General features: G+C 41.8%; 1 protein-coding gene across 7 annotated transcripts; it reads left to right on the forward strand.

Annotated features, from left to right (window-relative positions):
• Positions 1 to 11,031: 11,031 nt before the first annotated feature.
• On the forward strand, positions 11,032 to 20,299 carry LOC122047404 (wee1-like protein kinase). 7 transcript variants are annotated; one of them, XR_006130533.1, is made up of 10 exons: positions 11,032 to 11,356; positions 11,442 to 11,502; positions 11,575 to 11,656; positions 16,619 to 16,882; positions 17,495 to 17,550; positions 17,671 to 17,780; positions 17,855 to 17,895; positions 17,971 to 18,072; positions 18,958 to 19,311; positions 19,913 to 20,299. XR_006130533.1 is itself a non-coding variant. In XM_042608677.1 (10 exons), exons 1-10 carry the CDS (start codon positions 11,151 to 11,153, stop codon positions 20,048 to 20,050), a joined length of 1,458 nt encoding a protein of 485 aa, XP_042464611.1. In that variant the 5' UTR covers positions 11,032 to 11,150; the 3' UTR covers positions 20,051 to 20,299. The 7 variants fall into 7 exon arrangements, 6 of the variants coding, with proteins under 6 accessions (XP_042464611.1, XP_042464612.1, XP_042464613.1 ...); XM_042608677.1 differs by having other exon boundaries at positions 17,971 to 18,116; XM_042608678.1 differs by having other exon boundaries at positions 11,575 to 11,653; positions 17,971 to 18,116.
• Positions 20,300 to 26,713: the final 6,414 nt, after the last annotated feature.

Genomic DNA, 26,713 nt, shown 5'->3' on the forward strand with positions numbered 1-26,713 from the left:
ACTCGACCACATAGGAGGAAGCTGGGTGGACGAGTTGTCAGGCGTCTTATGGCTATCCGCACGACCCCAAAGGAAGGAACGGGTGTCACGCCATTTCATTTGGTGTACAGCGGCGAAGCAGTTATCCCTGTTGAAGTCGACATAGAGTCCGTCCGGATCCAAAACTATGACGATGACAATGCCGGGCGGAGGAACATGGAATTGGACTTGATTGATGAAGAGCGAGCCAAAGCGTCCGTCCGGCTGATGGCGTACCGGCAGAGGATGAAGTAGAACTACAACCGTCGCGTGATCCCTAGACCCTTCCAAGTCGGCGACCTAGTCTGGAAGAAAGTAAAGCCGGTCGGCGACGTTGGCAAGCTAGAGGCTCCTTGGGCGGGTCCCTTCAAAGTCATCGAAAAGCTCCGCTCGGGTGCTTATTATTTAGAAGATGAAGATGGACGGCAACTGGACTAACCATGGAGCGCAAATCACCTCCAGCCGTACCGAGCTGGGTGAGAGGTGCGCTGATATAATTCATTTGGTGTATCTCTTGGTTGCCTGTGTTCTTTTAATACAGGAAGCAAAATGATAACGCATTTGGCAATCTTCGCCAAATGGCAGTGTTGAAATTAGCCTTAAAGGCCGTTGAGCTCCGACGTTAAAAATCGAGAGTCGCGCCGGCGACTATAAACCCTCTGAGCGGAAGACCGTCGAGCTCCGACGTTAATAATCGAGAGTCACGCCGGCGACTATAAACCCTCCGGCCGGAAGACCGTCGAGCTCCGACGTTAAAAATCGAGAGTCGCGCCGGCGACTATAAACCCTCCGGCGGGAAGAAGACAACTCAGAGGTTGAATCAAAAGTCGTGTGGCCGATCGTCCAAGTAACCGAAAGACTCGTGAACATCCGGCGAAAATCCCATCGAAACAGGATAACCGCCGAGTGGACTAGCTACGCAAAAAACTTCGTAAAAACCCCTCGAAGACAAGCTTAAAAATCGAGAGTCGCGCCGGCGACTATAAACCCTCCGAGCGGAAGACCGTTGAGCTCCGACATTAAAAATCGAGAGTCGCGCCGGCGACTATAAACCCTCCGAGCAGAAGACCGTCGAGCTCTGACGTTAAAAATCGAGAGTCGAGCGGGCGACTATAAACCCTCCGAGCGGAAGACCGTCGAGCTCCGACGTTAAATATCGAGAGTCGAGCCGGCGACTATAAATCCTCCGAGCGGAAGACCGTCGAGCTCTGACGTTAAAAATCGAGAGTCGCGCCGGCGACTATAAACCCTCCGGCCGGAAGACCGTCGAGCTCCGACGTTAAAAATCGAGAGTCGAGCCGACGACTATAAACCCTCCGGCCGGAAGAATGCAATAAAGAGGTTTCGCTGGTGAGTCGTTTTAGTCGATCGGCCAAGTGCCCAAAAGTACTTCGTCAACATCCAACGAACAACCTCTTTTGTCGAAACATGATATATTAAGCCGAGTGGAAAAGCTACGCAAAATACTTCATAAAAATCCCTTTCGAACACAAGAGAGGTGTGACAAGAGGCGAGCGGACGACATTCGTATTGATTAGCAAAAGAAAAAGCAAGAAAGGATAGAATTAAAGAAATTAAGGCCGAGTGGCCAGATTACAAAAAGGGATAGTTTTTTGACCGAACGGCCGAATAACAGGCAAACTTCTATTCTAAATAATCGTATAGATCCTTCGGGATGTTGTTGAGGACTGTTGCCTGGTCTTGAGCGGGGATAATGGCGGAATCGGGAAGTTGCCCTTTGGACTTCAAGTATTCTGTCGTGGCATTCATGGCAAGTTCAAAAGCCATGTACATCCGCTCATAAACTTTCTCCGAAAATTTGGCCGAACGGATGTAATTCTGTTTCAGGGCAGCGACCCGGCTTGGTTCGGCCTCCTGATATTCTTTAAGGGCCGCTCGGGAAGCATCGGTGGCTGCCTGGTGTTCTTGTAAAGCAGTCTCGAGCTTCGCCACCTCATCCGTTCGGGCAACCTTCTCATTGGCCAGTTGCTCCATCAGCTCTTTTATTTTCTGCTCCAGGCCCCGAGCCTCTACATTCTTCTTCTCCAGATCGGAGATAGCTGTTTTCTTCTGCTCGGTCGCCAGGCTTATCTTACGATCCAATGATTTATTCACGCGATCAAGTTCGGCCAGATTGTGAGCCTGGTCGGCCGTCTTCTTCCGTTCGGCCTCTAGTAATTCTTGGCTCTTTTTGAGCTCTTTTTGCAGCTCGGTGTATGATGGACCTTGTGAGCCAGAAGGGCCGCCCGGAGCCTTCAGCCTCTTTAATTCTGCACCCACCATCGCCAGACGATTGCAAACGGCGATCTCCTCCACCCATCTCTGTCACGAGCAAAGTTGTTATAAGCCGGTCGGAGAGAATGCGTAAAGGACTAGAGAAAACAAGCTTACCCCCATGGCTTGTTGCATGTGGCTGTTGGCCAGATTACTGAGGGGAATCAGAGCGACGCGTGCCCAAGCGTCGGCCCACATTTCAGCTAATGGCCCTTTCATTGTGATCAGGTGCTCGGGCGTTGTTGGCCGATCGGCTTCGGGCAGTAATTCCTCGGTGGGGAGATGCAGGGAAACCCGGATGGTGCGGCGCCGACCGGGCGTTGTCTGGGCGGAAGCCGGTGAAGGATCAGAGGCCGGTGCCGAAAACTGGGACAAAAGTGTTGAACGTTGGACCTGGCGTGGAGCGGGTGGAAGGGCGCTGATCGGAACGGCCTCAAGGGGGTCCGCAGACGCGTCTAGTTGGGAGGGCATCCGATCGGACGAAATCGCCTCCACCTCTGGCGCTTTACCTCGAGAAGCATCGGTGGCCCGCTCTGATGGATGAACCACAGATGTAGCCGAGCGGAGCGGTGTCTCCGTGCGGCGTCATTTTTGACAAAGGGGGCGCTCCTCCTCCTGAGCCGAGCCTTCATCCCGAACGGAAGGCTCTCGACTAGCAGTTGCGCCAGCCGCTGGCTCTGGGAGAGAAGCCTAAGCGGCCGACTCCCAAGTGTTTGTCTCGCTCTCCCCCTCATTAGAGCCGACCGGCTGGATGCCGAGCGTCTCCATTTCTTTGGCAGCCGCGGCTTCGAGCGTCGCCGCCTTCTTCTTCAAAATTCCAGCCATCACCGACTCCATGACAATGTTTGCTGCAAAGGAAAACAGAGAAAATCAGTTAGCAATTAAAACGAGTGCACAAAGTAAAATTCTTACCGAAGCCGCTCGGAAGGGGGGTCCTGATCGGACTCAGACCGAATATATACATCACCCCTTCAGGCAGGAATTTGTTGATGTCAAACCTCAGACTGGCCAGCATGTTGGCAGCATGAAGATAGTCCGGTCGGGTTTTGAACCTTTTGAGCTCTGGTGAGGTTGGTGGTCCGATCTGCCACTTCGTTAGGAAGGGGGCCTGCTCGGGCATACGAAGGTAGAAGTAGAATTCTTTCCAATGCTTATTGGAAGAAGGAAGTTTATTGAAGAAAACTAAACCGGGACGAGCCTGGAACATATATGTGCCCAGCTCGGATTGTTTAGGGTAATAAAAATAATAGAAAACCTCCGGTCGGAGGGGGATGTGGTGGATTTTGAACAGGACAACGACGCCGCATAAAAGACGGAAAGTATTGGGGACTAGGCTTCCGAGCGGAATGCCGAAAAAATTACAGACTTCAACGATGAAGGGATGAATGGGAAATCGCAGACCGGCTGTGAACTGGTCGCGGAAAACACAAAAGACTCCGCGCGGCGATTTGTGAGGCTGAGCGGAGGAAGTGGGTAAGATAATTTCGAAGTTAGATGGGATGTCAAAATTATCCATCAAAATATCGGTGTCGCGCCGATCGAAGCATGACTCCATGGTGGTATACCATGGGCCGAGGGCTTGGTCTTGTAGCTGGGAAGAGCTAGCCATTGTCCGAGCGGACGAAATCAAAAAAGGCGAAAAAAGGTAGAGGATAGGAGAAAGAAGACAGCAAACGAAACGATGCCTCGAGGATCGAAACCCGGGAAAGAAATGCAAAGAAAACACGAACCAAAGAGAGAAAGAAGGAAAACCTTACAACGAAAAGGAGGATCGAGGGAAGAGCACCGGAGATCGCCAAAAACAGAAGAGCAAGATCGCCGGAAACCTGGAGCACGAGAAGCAGCGGTGAGCATGCGACAGTAGAAGTGAGGCGAAGGAAAGAAGAGAAGCCTTTATAGGGTGGAGCCCGAGCGACCTCCACCGTCGGATCCAGGTCGCGAGAATCGGAGTACGCATCGCGCCGTCCATTTCAAACCGCCTCGGTCTCGTCACCCGTGGCGCCGCCGTCGTACGATGACGATAGCAAGGCCACGTGGCATTCTATCACGGGGGAGCATTTAATGTGTGCCTTAACGAGGTACAGAGCGCGTGCTCGACCTTAATGAGGGAGATTGGCGAAAACTTTGAAAAGATACCGAGAAGGGTTGGCATTGACTGGCGTTTTAGTTGCTCCCGTGGGGGCCGAGTGGAAGATAGTTGCTTATGGACGCCGCTCGGCGAAACTGATGGTCCAGTCAGTCGGACTAATAGTCTCCTTCGACTAGACTTGAAGGGGAGGCAAGTGATCCGGCAATAACGACGGGGGACCCCCTTTGAGGGAAGTCAACGCCACGTGGAGGTCAAAGGTCAAACGACCGACCGGGCAAGTGGATGCCGACCGGACGAGCGAGATCCTAGGAATCAAAGACGACCCAGCGAGGACTCGAGGTTCCGACGCTCATGGGAACAGGGTCTCCTGGCCGAGCGGGAAACCCGCTCGGCCGAAGCTTAAAAACATCCAGATTGTGGAAGCCGTCTCAGCCAAGCACCCGGTCGGACCTATACTTAGGCCCGGTCGGATGAGTGTAGATGGCCGAGCGCTTGGACGCTTGGTGTCAGGAAAAAGAAGACAAAGGTAAGGGCAAGGGGACAGTAGGGAACATCATTTTCTGACAGCAGGTATGTTCGACGACCAGATCATACATAGAATCGTACGGTGGAAGGATCTGCTGTCCCATCAAAGAGGTAATCAGACTGCAGCGGTATGGTGTCAGGCAAGTTCCTCTGACAAGCCCATGCTAAGGTATGGTATAGGGACACGTGTATGCCTCGGTAGGTGTGCACAAGCCTCCCCACAGCTCTATATAAGAGCCTTCATACTTCGTCGGAGGTACGCGATCTCATATCTTCGAAGCCACTTCCTTTGTTTCCTCTTGCCTGACTTGAGCGTCGGAGGGTCTTTGCCGAGAACCCCTTCCAGGATCGACTTCCTTGCAGGTTCATCGGAGGTCCATACGACCGGTTGGAGATCTACGTCAGCAATTCAGAGAGCGCCATGTGCCCAGCGTCCGTTGATTCAGCATTCGGACAGGATCATCAACATATGGTCATAATCATGTGGCGACTTCCTGATGAGCGAGCAGAAGAAGTCGCCATCCATCAGCCCCTGGGTGAAGGCGTTCATCATGGTCTCCGATGAGATTGCGGGAATGTCCAGAGCGGCCTGGTTAAATCCCTGGATGTACGCTCGGAGAGTCTCTCTGACCCCCTGCTTCATGGAGAACAGACTGACGCTGGTCTTTTGGTAGCGCCTGCTACTCGCAAAGTGGTGGAGGAAAATCGTTCGGAAATCTTTGAAACTCTGAATCAATTTGTCCGGCAGCCTCCGGAACCAACGTTGTGCGGAGCCGGACAGGGTGGTGAGGAAAACCCTGCATTTTACTCCGTCAGTGTATTGATGAAGAGTGGCAGCGTTGTCGAACTTACCGAGGTGGTCATCCGGGTCGGTTGTACCATTGTACTCTCTGATCGCTAGCGGAGCGTAATGCTTTGGGAGCGGGTCTTGTAGAATCGCCTCAGAGAACTGGCGATTGATCCGCTCGGGGGATGACTCGGTTCGAGGCGCCTTTCCTTTCCTAGCATCCCGCATGGGCGCTTCATCGGATGATTCCTGGTTGGCTTGGGCCAACTCGGACGGAGTCTGGAACAGTGCCTGATGGAAGGGAATAGGGGCAGCGGGTGCCTCTCCTGGCATGCCGGTCTGCCCTCTATTTTGCGCCCACGTGGAAAATTGCTCCGGTCGATCTTCTAGTGCCGCTCGACCCCCTGATGCTGAGGTGACCTGCTGTGCCAACCGCTCGGCGTGAGCCTTTTGTTGCTGCTCCACTATCTTCGCTGCTCGAGCCTGGATGAGCGCGTCGAGCTCTTCTTGGGAGAGCGTCACGGTATGTTGACGTCCAACTTCTTCCATCGCCTCAGCTCCGGATTCAAGTGTGTTCCCACAGACGACGCCAATTTGATCCTGTCCGGGCGCTGAGTCGATAGACGCTGAGGACGTGGCGCTCTTGTTGACGGCGTATGAACCTCCGACTAGTGTGAGCCTCCAGTGAGAATCTGCAAACACAAAATCGAGCCAGGAAGGGGTTCCCGGCGACGACCCTCTGACGCTCAAGTCAGCTTCGGCAAGAAGAGATCGAGGCAGAATAACGAGCGTGAAGACTAGCTATAGTAGATGAGAATGCATACCTCCGTTGAAGCCTGGAGTCTTTATATAGGACCCCTGGGAGGCGCGTGCATGCTTCTCGAGGTATGCATGCTTCCCAAGACATATCTCAAAATGGATGTGTCAGAAAAGTACGTCTGGCGCCATACCGCAACCATCCGAGCATATCTCTGCCCTGACAGTGGAAACTTCCACCATACGATTCTCTGTCTAGTCTGGCCGCCGACCATGCTATTCGTCGGCGACACATGTCTCGAGAGGGCGACTGGCACAGTCTTCTGAACAAAAGGAGTCCTGCTTAGCTTGTGAGCGTCGAAAGCTCGGCATAACGACCGAGCTGTCAAAGCGTCGGCTCGGGCGCTATCCGCGTCGATCGCTCAGATAGGTTAATTTTGACTACGACCGCCACAGGGTCGTTGACCATCATCCGGGGCGGGCCCCCCTTTCTTACCACCGGATCAATATAGATAAGAGAAGTTTGTCTCTATGTTAAGGTTGCTACTAAACTAAATAATCGGGGGATCTTTAGTGACAGAGGATACTCATTCAACCAGACATATTATGCCCTTAGTGCCAGAAGACATCGATATTTACCCACTTTCTAGAGTCAAAAAATCTTAACACAGAGACTAATTCTTGTTAGGATATTCTAATTGAAGTGGATACTTCAGTGCTACCATTAGGAAGTGACCGTGTAATCTAGGAACATATGACCGGGGGGTTCTAGTGACAGTGATTCCCTCTTAACCGGACTTTTTAGGTTACCTCTCTACTTAGTGGCACTAGAACTTGGGTAGACTCTCCGGTGCAACCTACGCGGGGGTTGTGCTAGATTTTAGTTAGAATCTCTATACGAGTGTAAGCATGGAGTTATGTAGATAAACAATGCATAGGGACATTAATTACCATTGTAACGAAACTGAAATCCTAACATTTATCATCCATCCCCAGATCATCTCTTATTCCTTTTCTCTCTCCTTCTCTTTACTATTTCTCTTACTCTCTCTTTTCCAACCAACCTTTCATCTATCTAGGGAATTCGCTGTGCAAAATCACCTAGTATTTAATCAACAGTCCCCATTGATCAATATTTTTATTACTGACAACGTAGCCATGCACTTGCGGCTTTATAATAGGTAGTGGTCTTAGATCGGTTGGGATGCACTTGTACTTCCTCCTTTTCTTCATAGACCAGCGTAGGAGGCTCTTCTAGAATCACATTTACCTCCAACCGTTGGGCCTTTCGATTCAGTTTTTACCATTTCCATGTGACACCGACGAACCGCTAGCTGATCGCCCTTAATTTCACCGACCAAGTTATCCACAGGAAAGTTAATCTTTTGGCATAATGTGGAGATGATAGTTCAGAATTTGTTCAGCATCGGTGGGCCTAATATAACATTATAGGCGGACGAAACATCCACCACAATGAAGTTCATCATTCTCATCCTCTTGAGCGGCTCCTCTCCAAGTGATATGGCTAGTTGGCAACACTTCATTGTCCGTGAACCTATATAAGGGTGTTGTCATGGGCTGCAACTCCCTCCAATCGATTTGTAGTTTATCAAATGCCTTCTTGAATATAATGCTCACCGAGTTACCTGTATCTACAAAAGTACGGTGATATTATAGTTAAAAATTACCACTCGGATGATCAAGATGTCGTCGTGAGGGACTTCTACTCTCTCCAAATCCTGAGGGCCAGAACTAATCTTTAGCCCCTCTGTTATCTCTTTGTTGCATCCGACAACATGGACTTTCAATCGTCGATCATGTGACTTTCTAACCCGGTTAGAATCACAGTCGGTCGGACCTCCTGTGATCATACTGATGTGCCTTGAGTGGCGTTGCTGCGATTCTCTTTCCTGAGTTGACGGGCGTGGCCACTTGGCTAAGGCTCGAGTAGCCCTCTCATAATCTCTTCGCTGGGGTTGTTGCAAATGCTGCTCGAACGACGGCCTAGCCTCATCGTGCTTTCCTCCCGATCGACAGTGATGGTGGTGGTCAGGAGACGGGGATCAACGGTAGAATCTTAGAGGAGTCAGTCATCGCGATTGTGGCTTAAGATGGTAACAATCCTTAGTATTGTGAGTTGTTGAGAGGTGATAAGAGCAAAAGAATGGCATTCATGGTCAAGAATCAGTGAACTTCGGTCGTTCTGCCTACGCATGCTGAACTGCATGAGCTCTGGTCTCATGATGTTGTCGAGTGGCATCCGCTTGGGGCTCCTTCGGCGGCTGGTGGACGTTAGCCGCTCGGTGCTCCGTGGCTACCAACGACTCGGGAATCACTTCTTTCTTTCGAGCTGACTGTGCCTCCTCGACATTAATGTACTTGGTGGCCTACCCGAATAGCTGGTCGAAGTCTATTGGGGGATTTTGGAGGAGAGATCAAAAGAAGTCACCATCTACCTGGGAAAAAGAACTTACCATGATCTCTGAGATGACCGATGGAATGTTCATGGCTACCTGGTTAAACCTCTTGATATATGCCAACAATGCTTCCTTGGGTCCTTGTTTGACCACGAATAGATTGACATTCATCTTCTGATAGTGGCGGGTGCTTACAAAATGCTATAGGAAAGTCGTTCGGAAGTCTTTGAAGCTACAGATGGATCTGATTGACAAGCGCCTAAACCACCTCTCTATCGATCCAGAGAGCGTGCTGAGGAATACTTAGCACTTTACTCTGCTTGTGTACTGATGGAGTATGACCATGTTATCGAATTTGATGAGATGGTCTTCTGGGTCTGTCGCCCCCATGTATTCTCTGATTGTCGATGGTCTGTAGTGAGATGACAGTTGATTGCCCAGGATATCTTGAGAGAACTGCCTATTGATATGCTTGGGAGAGTTGTTGAGCCGGGGTACTTTGCCTTTTCGCTCATCCCGGACGAGCACATCCTCTAAAAAAGACACTTGTGTCATTTCTGCTCGGCCTTGCTCTTCCGAGGGTGTGCAGAATAATATGCTGTGGTAGGGGATTGCCGTGTTCGGTGCATCCCAGAAGGTGCGGGTCGGCCTGTTATTTGGCTTGCAAACGACATCATTTTCCACTCGACCTCTAGGATTAGCTTGCTGTCCTGTCATTGACGTCGTAGGGTCGTTCACTTAGCAGTCGACTACTGTCTGTTGCTGTTCCACCATCTTCACGGCTCGGGCTTGTATCAACATCTCCAAGTCTTTTTGTGTTAGCATTATCGTGGTAAGTTATCCAACATCCTCTATCTTCATGTTTCGGATTCAGGTAGAGTTCTCCACAAATAGTGCCAAATATGATCCTGTCTAAAAGCAGAGAAGATAACAAGCTGGGGACGTGGTTGTGGAGTTGACTAAGTGGCAACTCCGCGCGGTCTTGCAACACAAAATACGTTCGCGCTGAGCTGGAAAGGGGTTCCCGACATTGGCCTTCCGACGCTCAAGTTAATTTTCGACACAGTGGAGAATAGCAAGAATGCTGTAGCAAAGAGCGTGTTGAATAACAAAGTTGCGCATACCTCTGTCTGTAAATGGGAATCCCCTTTTATAGTATCATTGTAGTGTCTGGGCACGCATCCTAAAGTGTACACATATTTTTCAATAACATCCTAGGAAAATACAAGTCAAAAAGCGTCTCTGACACTTTCCCTTAAGTGAGTGTACAAATCTCTGATGCGACAGACAAGAAGATTCTAAAGTACGATTTGCCTACTGGACATGCTTTGTTGTTAGTGACATTAACCTCTAAAAGGGTACGATGAGATATACAGTTGAGTCCCACTGTAGGTCGACCGAATCCCGCTTGGACTAGCTGTCCTCGTTTGGCCGTGCCATTCGGAGCTACTAGCTTGTCCCCTTCTCTGCTTCTCGACTGTTAGTGGTTACCTTTGTCTGATTGGCTATACCGCTCGATCGGCGAGGACTGCCTGTCGTGGACTGCTGCTTAGCCTCTTAACTCAGTCACCACTACCAGAGGATGACTGTTCGACATCCTTGCTTGGCTGATCGGGAGCTCCCGATAGCCTATTCCGATCGATTGACCGAGACCTTTGACTATTTTTAATCATAACCTCTACATTGGCAAGACTTTGACCCTTCTTTAGTAGGGCCCCTTTTCATTACTATATCGGTCATCATTTTAGAGTCCAAATGTAGATTGTGTTGTCATAATGTAATTGCTCACTTGTTAATGATAAAATTTAAATTTCAAAGTGCATCTTTTGTATCAATGGAAATTTAGATGTATTTAAAAAAAATTAATTTCTATGTGGACCTTTTTGAAAAAAAACTAAATTTATTTTGAATTGGATCGGAAGTTTTGGTTTTCTCCACCCTAAATCAGTCCGATTCGGACGTAGCTCGACCCGGTTCAATAAAAGTGTCAAGTGTCCAGGTATTCTCTAATTCACATTTACGCGGATTCATGTTGATGAAACGAAGGGTAACAAAGTGGGGCTGTTTGTTTGGTAAGACAAAGATCGAAATGTTTTCTCCCGCCAAATCATTCGTCCATATTCTTTAGTATTTATAAATTTAAACTCTTTGTATTTTTTGTTGTTTTTAATTTTGGCGGAGTCGGTGTACTAAAAGTGGGGAAGTGGGAGGTAGGACGAGATCGAGAACCCCAAGGTCGGGAGTTAGGTCGGGAAGGGTCGGGCGGCAGGCGGAGGCACCAGGCATGGAAGGCAGTTCTGCAGACGGTGGTCTCAGCTTCCAGCTAGGGCACGTCAACTTGTCCCCCTTCCCAGGATTCTCCTCCTCCGCTGACTCGCCTCTCCGCTTTGAGAAGATTTTGGAGGCCGAGGGTGTTGAGGACGTCCCTGTCGCTGACGTGGAGGAGGAAGGCGAGGACAGGGATCGCATTCTCAGCCAAGACTTCTTCTGGTAAGCGATCGAAATTTCCTATTTCAGATTAATTGACGATTTTTGTTCTTCGTTGAGTGTAGATGTATTTTGTTCGCTTTTTTAGTACTCCAGATTACATCACACCAGATGCCCAACAGATTGACAACGGGTTTCAGTTCGATAAGGTGAGCTGGAGGCCTATTTCTTCTTATTTTGGATTTCGGTGATTATTAACCTTCGTATATTCGTTTTTAAAGTTGGGTTCCACACAGGAGAACATTCCGTGCCCAAAATCGCCGGAAAAGACAACGAATAGCAGGAACAAACGTCATAAAAGTGGTATTCTTTTTTTGAATGAAAGTTGTAAAAGTGGTATTGCTTGGTAGTTTTAAGGTTTTCTTTTTGTGCAATCTCTCTTTTTTTTTTTTCCCAGTAAATTGTTAGTTCGTTATCTGATGGAGCAAAAGCAGCCTGTGATATAGCTCGTGCAAGTTTACTCTTATTTGCGTTGCTAATCAAGCTATTTCTGGTTCTCTTTAACCTTTTTCATTGACCATAGATTTGATTATCAGTGATCCAAAGATCTTTTCTCTATTTCCATTTTATATTTTGTATGTTTTAACTATTGTGACCCCTAAATACGATGGACCCTGTAAAGAATTTAAGTTATAGGATGAATTTCACATCGAACAAAGTTTTAGCCTTTTTTTTTTAAATTGTGGAGGAAAATCTGTTACTTTGATTTTTGTAAAGTAAGCAGAAAATATTAGGAAATATCTTATATTGACCTGTTCCATTATTTATTTATAGTGTAAATTAAATTATAAATTCCGTGATTATATATCTTATATTGACCTTATATATATATATATATATATATATATATATATATATAAGGAAATTACTTAGCCTATGATTTGTGTGTGTGTGTATATATATATACACACACGGCACAATGATAATAAAATAGACATCTCAATTCCTTTATTGCTTATTCTTCTATTATTTTTATCATGGTATCAATGCCAACCCTAATCGTCTCTCCACACCATAGCCATCACACCAAACGTAGCCTCCTCTTCCATTATTGATTGATGTCGGCAACCCTTGCTTACTATCATTGCTAGCAAACATTTGTTTACTCAATCAGTAAAACACCAACAACGTCACTTCAATCATGGATTCATCCAATCCATATTTCATCCATTATTCAGATCAACTTGACAACTGACAAGATCAATCACAACAACAACAACAATATGAAGTTCAACAGATTACAAATAATGTAACAAATTTCCCTCAATCTACACATGGACTTCATCCACAGGACAATAGAAAAACAAGCCAAATATCAAATCTGTTCAATGTCTTGCAACGATTTTCCACAGAGCTACTTCAACAATGTCCTCGTGCTTTATCAATGATGATCCCAAACCATAATGCTAGTAATAAAAATACTCATGTGAGTGTGACAAGTCTGTTTCCTTTTCTTGATGCTTTGATTAATTTTGAATTCATTAAGCTTTGAATTTGGATAGTAGAGCCACCGATTGTATCACCTTTAATTCCACACTTTTCTTTACCTCCCTCCATATCCGTGGGACCGGCTCTAGGGGGGCCGCTGATGTGGCGGTTCCACATTTTTTTTTAATTCCACACTTTTCGCCCCCAGGGCGTAGCGCAGACGGTGGGCGCATGGTATCTCTGGCGTAATGGCCAGGGGTCGATTCTCAGGAACTGACGACCTGGGGTTTACCTCGCCATGCGCCTATGGCCTGCGTACCTGCATGAACCTCCCTCCATATCCGTGGGGCCGACACTAGGGGGGCCGCTAAGGTAGCGGATCTACCTTTTTTAATTCCACACTTTTCACTAAAACACGATCATCATCGATATTTATTGTTAATTTACCAACCGTATCTAAAGCTTCAATCACTTCAACTAGCACTATACCCTTCAATTCTGATATTATTTTGGATGATATTATGTGTGTTTCTACTTTTGAACAAAATTACCCTAAATTGTTGTCATTTTCTGGCTCACTTTTTGTATCCTACGTGACTTGACTAGGGGAAAGATAATTGACTCAGGTAACCAACATGATGGTCTCTATTATATGCATCCGTTGCAAAGAACACCAACCTGTCATTAAGCTTCATATCATTCCGATTTGTGGCGTATGCGTCTTGGACATCCATCATCATTTCATCTTAAATTATCTTCAAATTCTTCTGATAATAATTGTACTATTTGTCCCATGTTAAAATCAACAAGACTTCCATTTTCATCAAGTTCCATATCAACTCATGCTCTATTCAAATTATTACATTGCGATATCTGGGTCGGTGGGTCCTCATAAAGTATCCACACACAAGGGAACAAGTCTTCCTTACCATTGTAGATTACTTTACAAAATGCACATGGATATATCTTATGCAACATAAGTCTAAAACCCAAAATATTTTAAAATCTTTCATTGGTTTTGTCCATACTCTATTCCATGCCCATATCAAAGCAATCATAGTAGACAATGGTCTTGAATTCTTATCTATGAGATTTTCTTTTTTAAAAATTTCATGGCATTTAATACCAACACACTTGTGCATACACTTCACCACAAAATGGAGTTGTTAAAAGGAAGCATCACACATTCTCATTATAGCACGAGCATTACTGTTTTAGTCTCATTACCTTTGCATTTTGGGGTAAGTGTGTTTTAACTACAATTTACCTCATTAATCGGTTACTATCTTCATTGCTCTCTAATAAAGCACTTTGTGAAATTCTTACAATTACCTACCCTCACTTGATCATTTGAAGGTTTTGGTTGTCTATGCTATGCAACTGTTGTATACCTAATTTATAAATTTGAATAATGTGCCAAATGTTATATCTTTGTTGGATATCTGATTAATAAAAAGGAACAATCTATATGATATGAAAATTGAGAAATTTTTTGTTAGTTGTGATGTGAAGTTTCATGAAACTATCTTCCCTTTTTCATCCACCTTAACCCCATCAAATTCTAATTTTATAGTGCTCAATTTTCTTTTTGAGACCACAAAAACATGACATGTCATGTCATAATTTCCTTCTATTTCTCATTCTTACCAACTTTAGCAAACAAAAACAACTAATACACATGAACCCATCTCTTCCACATATGCAAACCACACCTATTGTTCCTTCTAGCACTACTCACTCTTCCACATCCACACTAGAAACTGAAACTACACAACTTTCAAACACTTCTTCTGAACTAACCACTGTTGTCATTTCACCTCCAAGATAATCAACACGACCTAAGCAACCTCTAGTGTGGCATAAAGACTTCTTAATATCATCTCAAGCTAATCAGTCTACCTTGACACCAAGTTCAATAACGGACTTGATATCCACTCTCCAACTTTCTTTCTATTTGTAGGTCTCGGTAAGGTTGATAGGGGGGGGGAGGGGTTGAATAGCCTTGCAAATCAGATTAACACTTTCTTTTACTTTCTTTCTTAGCAAGGACCAACACACGTTAGTTGAACAATAAAAACATAAACTAAAAGAATAAGAGGCAAAGAACTTTTACTTGGTTACCACCGGAGAGGTTGTTAATCCAAGGCAAATAACAGCTCACTAGAAGTTCTCTTTCGGTGAAGGCGGAGTAGCCTCTTACAAGTGTTGACAGCGCAAAATAAAAGAAATGAAATCACAGAGTTGTAAACGAGTGTTGTTTTTAAACTACACGGACCAGGGTTTTATTTATAACCTGCTGGTCGGACGTGGCAGCTCTAGATGCCTAGATTCGATTTCTTCGATCCACTCTGCAACGGCTAACTGATAAGGACTTATCGGTACCTGAGCGCTTGGATGCAGTCTGGGCACCTGGAGTCTTGCTGACGTGGCTTGTCTGATCCTCACTGCAACGGTCATTTGTCTTGGTCCGTACTGCTCCGAGCACCTGGACCCGGGTGCCTGGACTTTGGTTTATGCGCCTGGACTTGTCCGGCTGTGACTTTGATCGCTTGGGTGATTTTCCGGCCATCCAAGGTTGAGCTCACTTGAATCTAACTGACCTTTTTCTTGAGCAGACTTCTTTCTCGACTTCTTGTCCCTTGGAAGTGTTGCGCGGGTCCTTCTCGTCCGTCAGTGTACTCTTCCACAGTTTTTCGTCCCTCAGATGCACCAAGCTTGTCGATTCGCTTTCCGTGCCATCCTTCTCGCTCACTGTATCTTTCTCTTAACTTCTTGTGTTCCTAAGTCCTTGCACATTTAGACACAAGATATCAAGTACGCTGAGTCTAACTTAACCTGGTTAATCATATCAAAGCCAATTCGGGGTATTTATACTATTCACATTTTTTCACCTTCCCATTTTGCTTTTCTAGTTGCTATCACAAATCACACAGAACCCAAAACATACACTCAGGCCGTCCTTGACCCCCACATTAGCAACAAGCTATGAGGTTGTCGTGTCACAAGACATCACAAGAAGATCAGTTACAATATGTTGCATTTTCTTTAGAGATTCTCTCATATCATGGAAATCAAAGAAGCAAGCTAACGTCTCTAGATCACTAGCTGAGCCTGAATATTGAGCCATGACTAACAAAAGTTTGGAGCTAACTTGGTTGCGTTATATGCTAGATGACTTAAAGATGCCTCAAGAACTCCTGTACCATTGTTTTGTGACAATCAGACAGCTTTACACATTGCGGCAAATCTTATCTTTCATGATTGAATTGTTTTTTTGGTAACTTCACAGCCACTGCTAGTTGATGTATTTCCAAAGGCTTAGGAAAGGATCAGCTTGTGAATCTGTGGAACAAGTTGGAACTTGATGGCATTCACTCTTCAACTTGAGGAGTATTAGGAAATATCTTATATTGACATTTTTCCATTATTTATTTATTTATTAGTGTAAATTAAAGTTTAAATAAAGAGGCTTAACCTCTAACCCTAGACTTAGTCTATGATTTATGTATATATATACTCCACAATGATAATAAAACAAACATCTCAATTCCTTTATAGTTCATTCTTCTATTATTTTTACCAAATAAATCAGTAAAAGCTTATAGGGTAACATTATTTGTAAAAATACACAGCAGGAGACATTTATTTAAGAAACATTCGAGGAATTAAGATTAATTGCCATCCAAGCAGTAGTGCTTACTTCTTCCAAACAAATTTTTAAACGTATTTCAGTGACTCATAGTAGTTGAATGTGCTATGATAAGTCAAATGAAGCCCCATCTACAAATATATGCCTATATAGAGCTAATTCTGTAATAATTTTCTGTGTTCTTTCAGAGTTCTCTCCTAATAAACCCCTCTATGTCAATGTTCCAAGCCATCAAGCTGTGGAGAATCGGTTAAATGACTATGATTCTGATATAAATATGAATAACAAATCAGTTCAAATTGGACAACAGAAGAAGAGAAGTTATGTTTCTCAGTCAGCAATTGTTTTGCGGAGTAGAGTCACACCACCACCCTGCATCAGGAATCCATACATGAAGGAAACATCATCAAAGGTTCTAGATATTTTTGGTGACAGAAGATTTAAATCCACAGGTTCACCTTCTCTTGGTTTTTGGTTTTGAATTTCATTATGCCTAGGTGTTTCTTTTTAGTTATTTCTGTAATTTTTCATTTTCATGAGGACAGAATGCTTATTCTATGTTGTGAGTTTCATTGATCTATAGTTTCTATAGTTGGCATCTAAAATCATTATATCATTGGGCCTTTTATCTCTGACATAAACATAGAAGATGCAATTAATCTGCTTCTATATGTTCGACTTATATTCAATACTATCGCCGCTTCTATATGTTTGGCTTATTTTCAATACTATCCTGCTTCTATATGTTTGATTTATATTCAATACTATCTATTATATACATTAAATGCATGCATAATGCATCGATCCAATTTAGTCATATCATGACACATTAATGATAAGTATTTTAGATATTCATCAATGAGATTTTGATTTAATTGGTAAAAACATGATCGAGTATTTTACATAAAGGATTTGTCAAAGGCTGTTATGCACTATATTTCTTTTTGATTCCATGTGGCACATGTTTGTAATTTTCCATGGTCATGAATGCACAATGAATATATATATTCTTTTGCTAATTGTTGAGGTTGCTTTCTTGAATTTCACGCTGCTATTTTGTGTAGTCTCAATTGGTGGAGATGGCCTTTCACGATATCACACTGATTTTCATGAAATTGAGGTATGCAATGAAAACATATCAACCTCGTTATAATGGTGGATTTCTTACTTTTTTTTCATAATACTTCCTAGACTTTATTGCTTGCAAACTATATTTAACATGGGTTACATTGTTCTCCAGCAAATTGGTTATGGGAACTTTAGCAATGTGTTCAAGGTTCTCAAACGAATAGATGGTTGCTTGTATGCGGTGAAGCAAAGCAACAAGCAATTGCATCATGACATGGAAAGGTTTGCTTTAAGTTTTTGTTATTCACTTGCAGCAAAGATTGGCTAAATTTGCATTTTAAAACTATAATATTCAGGAGGTCTGCTTTGATGGAAGTTCAAGCTCTTGCCGTCCTAGGTATACTCATTTCTAAGAAGCTAGTTTTCTTGTTCTTGATTCCACTGTTGACTATATATTGTTTTACAATTTTAGGATCACATGAGAATGTAGTTGGATATTACACTTCTTGGTTTGAAAATGAACGACTGTATATTCAAATGGAACTGTGTGATCGAAGTCTTTCCATAAGTCCAGGTCAGAATATCAAGAGAGAAGAAGCTTTCAAAATAATATATCAGGTTCTTTAAATCTTGCAGTGACTATTACTCTATACTACTAGTTGGTAAATTGCTTTTGCAGCACATAGTTGTTTCCATCTTATTTGAGAGTAAGCTCTTTGTGCATACTAGAATCTAAAGTGAAGAATGACTGATAACATGTCATGCATTTTGAATCAACTAAAGTAATGTTATAAGGGCAGAAATCTCTTTAATGTAACTAAGATATTTACTGAAAGCAGCAGCTGAGGTGTCATAGTAGAAGACAAAACTAATTTAATTGGGAACTTTTGACTATACAAGCAGCTGATCAGGTTGTTAATATATTCATGTCAGTGATGGAAATGAACTAAGAAGTGCTCATCCTTCTTATTGACTGTCAATCTTGATAGTGATAACTGATAATAGAAGTTGCAAGACCAAGTGTGGCTAAAAGTTTTGAAATTTGTTGCATTGCTACCAAAATATCATCAATCAATCTTAACTATTCTGATAAAATATGATACAAATGTTTCTTGAACCTGTATACAAGTTTATGTTGAAATGTTTATCTGTTGCCTTTTGTTTTAAATGAAACAATTACAAGATTGGGGTTACCTTGGTGTATGTTGGTTTAAGAAAACATGGGTTTGCCTGTGTATAGTTCATATATGGCCCTACAACATACAATGAGGGATAACTTAAAACTTGTAAAAAAGATATGTTCTTTAGAGAGTTTTAGCAGTTTATCCTGATGGACATGACATTAGGCCGTAAGTGCATGTAAGATACTATTAGGTTCAACTCCAGTCAGTACGCAGACCTTGTGGTGAATAAAGTTATTCACTACACTAACTCCATAATTGTCTTTCTAATTTTACAGATGGCTAAGGCACTGCACTTTATGCATGAAAAAGGAATAGCCCACTTGGATGTCAAACCTGAGAATATTTATTTTAAAGAGGGCATTTATAAACTTGGTGATTTTGGTTGTGCGACACTCATAGACAAGAGTCTGTGTGTTGAAGAAGGTGATTCACGTTACATGCCTCCTGAGATGTTAAATGACAAGTATGAGCATCTTGATAAGGTGGATATCTTCTCTTTGGGAGCATCTGTCTATGAACTTGTGAAGGGTTCCCCTCTGCCTGACTCTGGTCCCCAGTTCTCCAACCTTAGAGAGGGCAAAATCCCTTTGCTTCCAGGATACACCATTCAGTTTCAAACATTGCTTAAGGTACTTAACCAAGGTTCTTTATGAACAAGTTGAGTTCTCATTTTGAATCAACCTTTCATACTTTTCCTGCAAATGATGAGTTAACGAGTAAACCCTGTAGCTCAGGATAGATTATCATATACTTTTCAGGAGATTATCTTTTCAGTGTTTATGTTAATGTCTTTGTGGCACAAGTGAAAGATGAATCTATCCTTTTGGTCTTTCCAATGCTTCAGATTTCTAATAGGGGCACTTGATTATGCCTTTCAGCCTTCATACAACCATACATTTTCTTTTTAATTTTTGGCAATTTAAGTTTGCTTTGTGGCTAATGATTGGCTAAGTGAATGGAAATTTCTTCAATGATATTAGCAATTTTAGTCTGTCTTCTGATCATTGGGTAACTAGATTTTTGTTTAATTTTTAACTTATCATGTAATAACTAGATTTGTTTAAATTATTTTTTGCTTATACACCATAAATTTTACTTCCAAGTGGAAATATCCCATTAAGGTGTGCCAGCTTCTACTGAGCCCCACAGCACAGGGCTCATTCCTAACAAAAGAAATTGTTGTTTATAGTGATGTGCCATCAACTGATTGCTTTCCCTGAATTTGTGCAGGCTATGATGGATCCTGATCCTTTGAAACGGCCATCAGCGAAAGAGATACTAGAACATCCTACATTTGAGAAGCCAAAGGTGTCGTTGAAGCACTCTTCTTCTAGGCAGTCCTGTTCTAGGTTAACGAAACTCCGGTAGTGGTTGAATTCGAGTGACTGGGATATAAACTGTTGCATCAGGTAAAGGTGTGGTAGTTGAGCTCTCGGTAATGGCAAGCAGGATTTTTGCATTTTCTTACCACGCAGAAAAAAGAAATGATGCACAACTTTTGTATAAATATGTTGCAGGCTTTTTGCCTAGCCAAGATGGTGCATCCTTGTATTCCCCGTGGGGTCTTCTGTAAACTCTATCATTTTACCTGATTATGCCCAGCATTTTTCATCTTGAGGATGAACGCTTCTCTAACTTAAGCAATTGCTTATCTAATCGTTGCAGGATTGTTTTTTTTCTAAAGAAACACTTTCGTAATAGGGTTTAATAGTCAAATGTATTATCAATTTTTTTGACAATCATTGTTTGTTTGAATTTTTTTTCAAAATAAAAGGATTTCTCGAAATATGAACAAGGGGTAATTTTTAATTTAGTCCTTCATTATTTGATGTAATCCCGATTTTATCCTTATTTTTTTAATTGACCAAGTTTAGTACTCTAATTTTTGAATATCTTTCCAAATCAATCCTTCCGTCCAAATCTTTGTTAAAGTAGACGGGGTGACTTGTTTAACCGGTGGAAGTGACCAGTTACTTTTAGATCTTGTGCTGTTTTCCCTAATTCTGGAGTTGCCCTAGAAATTGCAGAGATTCACGTGTTGTTCATTGATGCAAGGAGAGGTAGCGTATTTTGTCAAGCTTTTGTCATTCTTTCTCCTCGCTGCTTCCATTTCACCCTCCTCTAGATCTCCCCTCCCCTCCCCTCCCACCTCTTTTTGTTATTTTGATTTTAGCTTATCATTCATACAGATACAACTATGCAAGTACAGCTAGATCAAAAACCCCTCATTTGGTACATATTTACTGGAGATTTTGGATCAACTCTGACAAGTGAGGGCAACTTTTGTTGTGTGTTTGCTCTTCACGACAGGTATGCTCCTCCAATTCTGTAACATAGAAAACAAATGATTTCCGACAATAGCATTTCCAAACTTCGTTTGTTGAGATTATGTAAAGTAAAATATAAACTTCATTCACTCAATTTGTATTTGAATGAAATTGAATTTGTAAATGATTCTAGTCATGTGGCAAAAGGCGAAATCGCTCGCCCCCAGCGCCCCCGCCGCACTCGACCCAAGGCCATCACGAGGGAGGTAAATCACAGCATCCTGAGCGAGCATGTGGCAGGTGGGGTGAGTTGCACAGGGACCGGGGATTTACGCCCCGACTACCCTGAGTTTCGACCCCGCGACCTCATGTGGCAAGCATCCCACCACATACCAACTCGGATGACCTGTGGGGTCGTAAATGATTCCAGTCATGCTCAAAGATATGAAGGGTAATGTAATTCCATTATTTTCTTTTCCAAGCAGAGTGACAAAAAGCTAGTGAAGAACTCAAGCTAAGCTTCCATACATTCTAGAGTATTTTTATTCTCCGTGAAGTAGATTTGTTGATATCATACTCGTTCTCCCCTTATTTAATGACTCAACGTAGTAAAACTTGCTTGGATCACACTCCAAATTATGGTAAGATATACACAAATGAAGTACTTAATGTTTTGCTAATTTACTATGTCATAATTTTCATTAATTCATTGAGTTATTAATTATTAATTGTGCATATTTTTCTAGGACTTTGTGGTGAACCAGATTTCCTTACAATTAAGTTTTATTATAATGGGGAGATGAAATATAGTCTTCATGACAAAAAATATATCGGTGGACAATTCGATTATTTTGACTATGTTGATAGAGATATTTTAGGGATGATTGAATTGTGGGACTATGCGAGGATATAGGCTATAAAGACAAGCAATCTATCAAGTTTTGGCATAAATTTGGAGAAACATTGAAAGATGGAAGATATTTGGAAACTGACACAGATGTTTTGGATATTATTCCCCATATTCCTAGTAATTATGAGGTTGAAATATACATTGAGCAGAATGATGGTCAGACGGGGTTGGGGAGCATACTGATTGGGATGGAGAAAGATGTCAGGGAATCTGAGATAGATAATATCAACAAAGTTGTTGATGAATTTGAAGAAAGTGATTATGATTTTGATGAAAATGATAGGTTGTTTGAAACTTTTGTGGATTATGAGGCAGGAGTCAGTAAAGAGAAAGACATGACTGGTGATGGACACATTTCTGATGAGTTGCTTCATATGATGCAACAACATGAAGAGGATGTTGATTGTGTGAATGATGATGGTTTTGGAAATCCATTAACTTCTAATGATGAGGATGAAATACGAGATTTCCCTATTTATGATAAAAATACTAATTCCGAAAACCCACAATTGAAGCTTGGGCTGATTTTTAATTCGAAGAAAGAAGCAAAATTTGCAATTGAGAGTTATTGCATCAGAAAAGGAATGTCAGTTATGTTCATAAAGAATGATGGCAAGAGACTTAGAACAAAATGTAGAAACAATGATTGTGGATGGTTAATTCATGTTTCGATGATGACCAACAACACGTGTTGGCAAGTTAAAACTTTCGAAGAGAAACACAACAATTGCGTTTGGACGATTGAAAATAAATGCATTACCTCAAGTTGGTTAGGGAAAACATTTGTCAAAAAATTCATGACAAATCCCAAGTTAGGAAGCCTTGAGTTCAAGAATGAGATTCGTGAATCGATGAATGCAGAGATTTCTAGGAAAGTGGCTTACCTAGCGAAGAGAAAGGCATTGAGTTTGGTCGAGGGAAGTGTTGAGGAGCAGTTTGGTAAAATTAGAAATTATTGTGTTGAGTTGATACAGACTGATAGAGATGCCACCGTTATTTTGAAGTTAACTGAGGATGAAGTTAGACTGAGGTTTCAAAGAATGTATGTTTGCTTTTCTGCATGCAAGTTAGGATTCCAGGATACATGTAGGCCTGTCATTGGTGTTGATGGTTGTTTTCTGAAATCAAAAATAGGTGGACAGTTATTGTCAGCTGTTGGATTGGATCCAAATAATAATATATTTCCAATATGTTATGCCTTAGTTGAGGGAGAAACAAAAGATACTTGGATGTGGTTTTTGCGGTTGTTAGCTGTTGACATAAACTTAGGAAATGACTGTGCATGGACATTTATGTCAGACAAACAGAAAGGATTGATTCCTGCTTTGGACAGTTTGTTTCCGAATGCTGAGCACAGATTTTGTGTACGACATATGCATAGCAACATGAAAAATGATGGATATAAAAGTGTAGCCATTAAAAATGCTTTATGGGATGCTGCAAAGGCGACAACAGTTCAAGAATTTCGTAAGAGGATGCAAGAGTTGAAGGAGATTGGTCGTAATGCATATGAGTGGTTAGCAAAAAAGCATGAGAATCATTGGAGTAAGGCATTTTTCAACACTATCCCCAAATGTGGTATATTGTTAAATAATATGTGTGAGTGCTTCAATAGTTTGATTTCGGATGCAAGAGATAAATCAATAATTGAAATGTTTGAAGCAATCAGAAATTTGTTGATGCGACGATTTCAGTTAAATCGTGAGAAGGCTGAAAAATGGAATACAAGAAACTGTCCAAGGATAAGAGCTATCTTAGCTAAAATTTCTTTGGAGGCTGCCAAACTTATTCCTATGAAATCAGATGATATGCACTTCGAAATTAAGGCAACAAGTAGTCAAGAGCAGCACACGGTGGACCTTTCTACAAATTCTTGCAGTTGTAGACAATGGGATTTGACAGGTATTCCATGCAAGCATGCATTATGTGCATTTTGGTGTAAAGATAAAGACGCTGAGGCTTTTGTTAGTCACTACTACAAGACTGAAGCTTACAAGAAATGTTATTCAAGATCAATAATGCCGATTAATGGGCTTGATTTGTGGCCAGATTGTGTGTTTCCACCTCCACTTCCTCCAGTTTATAATAAGAAAAAAGCTGGAAGACCGGCTAAATTGAGAAGAAGAGAACCTGACGAACCTCCAGCAAAATGTCATACCAAATTGAAAGCTCCACATAGACAAAACAAATGCAAGAGATGTGCCCATTTAGGTCATAATCAAAGGACTTGTACAGATGATAGAAACACACAACAAGAGGCAACTTCACAGTAAAGTAGTGTCCAACCAACAAACATCAATTCGGTACTCAATACAAGGGAGAAAGTACAAGTTAGTTAAAAACATTCTATGAAAATAGTTTCTTAAAATTTTGTTAATAATTGTAATTTTGATACAGGTGAAGAGACCAAATAGAATTGAGATACAGATTGGAGGGAGCTCGAACACCTTATCAAATGTGAATGTAAGTTTACTTAATTTCATTTTATGCTTTTGCTTCCATGTATTAAACTATTAAACATATTGTTGACAGATGACAGACACAAACACACAACAAGATGCAACTTCACAGCAAAGTAGTGTCCAACCAACAAACATCAATTCGGTACTCAATACAAGGGAGAAAGTACAAGTTAGTTAAAACCATTCTATGAAAATAGTTTCTTAAAGTTTTGTTAACAATTGTAATTTTGATACAGGTGAAGAGACCAAATAGAATTGAGATACAGATTGGAGGGAGCTCGAACACCTTATCAAATGTGAATGTAAGTTTACTTAATTTCATTTTATGCTTTTGCTTCTATGTATTAAACTATTAAACATATTGTTGAAATGAATTTAGGTGGATCAATCTACCATCATTCAAACACCAGTGTTTGTTAAAGGTGGTAGAAATTACACCACAATCTCCAAACTTCGATCGATATCAAGTGATTCAAGAAGACAAGTTCAATCAATCTCTCAACCAGTGTCAAAGCCTAGGTCTGGCCCAAATATTTCGAAGAAGAAAATAACTTCATCACAATCTTCTGTCATCAAGAAATGATCAATGTTTGTTGTATGAATTTTGGATTTTGACTTTTGGTATTGGTGTTTGTTGTGTATTGGTACTGGTGGTTGTTGTGTATTGGTACTGGTGGATATTTTTGGTGCTTATGGTTGTTATGTTTTGGTTAGGCACAATATTTTAGTGTTGGAGTTTATGTTTTGGAACGATGGATATATGTTTTGGTGAGTCCTTTGCATGGGGAACTTGCTCATTATTAGCTTTCTTCCAACCTCATTTGTATAAAGGTAAATAGTTTCTTTTAACACACTTGCTCATTATTAGCTTTCTTCCAACCTCATTTGTATAAAGGTAAATAGTTTCTTTTAACACACGTAGACTGCTCCTTGATTCAAGCAATGCTAGCACATTAGTTTTATACAAACCCATTTTATTTAAATTCATCAAGAAGCATAATCTCACTTTGCACATGCTATCGCAAAGAGAATCTATCGCATAGCCTTCTGGTTCATTTGTTTAAAATACAAAAAAAAAAATCCATTTCTATGGTAATTAACAGTTTAAAAAACATCATATCACTTGTTTATTTCCTCAGATAAAAGGGACCATTAAATATGAAAACCATAACTAATAGATCATTCAGTTTGGTAATGAGTGATACAGCACAAAGGGTTAATATCTGAGAATAACATTAACTAATAACTAATAACACAATTGAGTAGTAACAATAACAAGTTCCATCGTCATCACAAGTGCAAGGATTCAAATATTGTATCAATCTTTTCATATATCTTCGCAACTCTTGTTGCATGATCGCGATTCTCACGTTTTAACTCCAGTTGAGCATCTCATAGTTTAACAATTTTTTCAGATTTGTTAGGTGTTGTATTTGAACTGGAATTTGAAGTTGAAGTCACAGAATTGTTGTCACTGAAAGCAAATGAAGCAGCTACGGGTTGTTTCGACTGTGTCTTTAAAAATGCACCATAAGCTTTCTTTGCCTCTTCTCTACTCCAATATGATTTGTGTAAAGCACCACTAAATTTATTCACTTCATTATGTGTTTCTGCCCAACTATCATAAATACCAGGATTACGTCCAACAAATACAACATATGTTTTGCCCTACATCAGAAATAGATTTAAAAGCACATTATTTCCAATGAGAAAAAGTATAAATTGTGTTAAAAGATTAAAATTTTCAAAAGGCTCACCATTTTAACACGAGTCACCTTAACAAGTTCAACTATGTCTGCATAATATAGTCAATATTCCATAATTAAAACTTTTAAATGTAAACACAAAAGCTACAACAAAATAATTAGCCAAAATTAGTTGACAGTGCTTAGTGAGGGAGTATATCTGTATATGGCATCGTGATCAAACTTCCAACTGTACAAACTTTTAAAGCTTCCCTTTTGCACTTCGAAAACAAAATAACATAACAAAGTAGCATATTTTTTCTTTCGCAAAGTAGGGCACAGAAATTGAATCGGTGTAGCCTCATGGAGGATTGGAAAGAGTAAATCTTTTTGAGAAACGGAGAGAAAGTGAAACTCAGTGAGATTAAATTCTATCAAGTGCCTATAACAGTCAATCATTGACGAAACTCGGTGACAGATGAATGCTAAGCTTGACAAAACTCGGTGACAAATGAATGAAAAGCTAGAATGTAAAATAACAGGATGAAAATGGTGGAAGGAGAGGGGAAACATGTTGAAGGATGAAATGGAATCAGAGAGGAGAAAGAATGGCAACAGCAGTAAGAATCTGCTACCTCTCCCGAAATCGCTGAACAAGGCGATCACTAAAATATGCTACCTCTAGGTCATCTCTAGAATGGGGAAAG

This window comes from Zingiber officinale, chromosome 2B (assembly GCF_018446385.1).
Source record: "Zingiber officinale cultivar Zhangliang chromosome 2B, Zo_v1.1, whole genome shotgun sequence".
NCBI classification, from domain to species: Eukaryota; Viridiplantae; Streptophyta; class Magnoliopsida; order Zingiberales; family Zingiberaceae; genus Zingiber; species Zingiber officinale.

Bases quoted from the DNA above. Each gene is read 5' to 3' on its own strand.
- LOC122047404 (XM_042608677.1), top strand. From the start codon at position 11,151: ATGGAAGGCAGTTCTGCAGACGGTGGTCTCAGCTTCCAGCTAGGGCAC. The intron at 16,883-17,494 runs GTTCACCTTCTC...TATTTTGTGTAG, and splicing joins CAGAAGATTTAAATCCACAG to TCTCAATTGGTGGAGATGGC. The intron at 18,117-18,957 runs GTTCTTTAAATC...CTAATTTTACAG, and splicing joins CTTTCAAAATAATATATCAG to ATGGCTAAGGCACTGCACTT.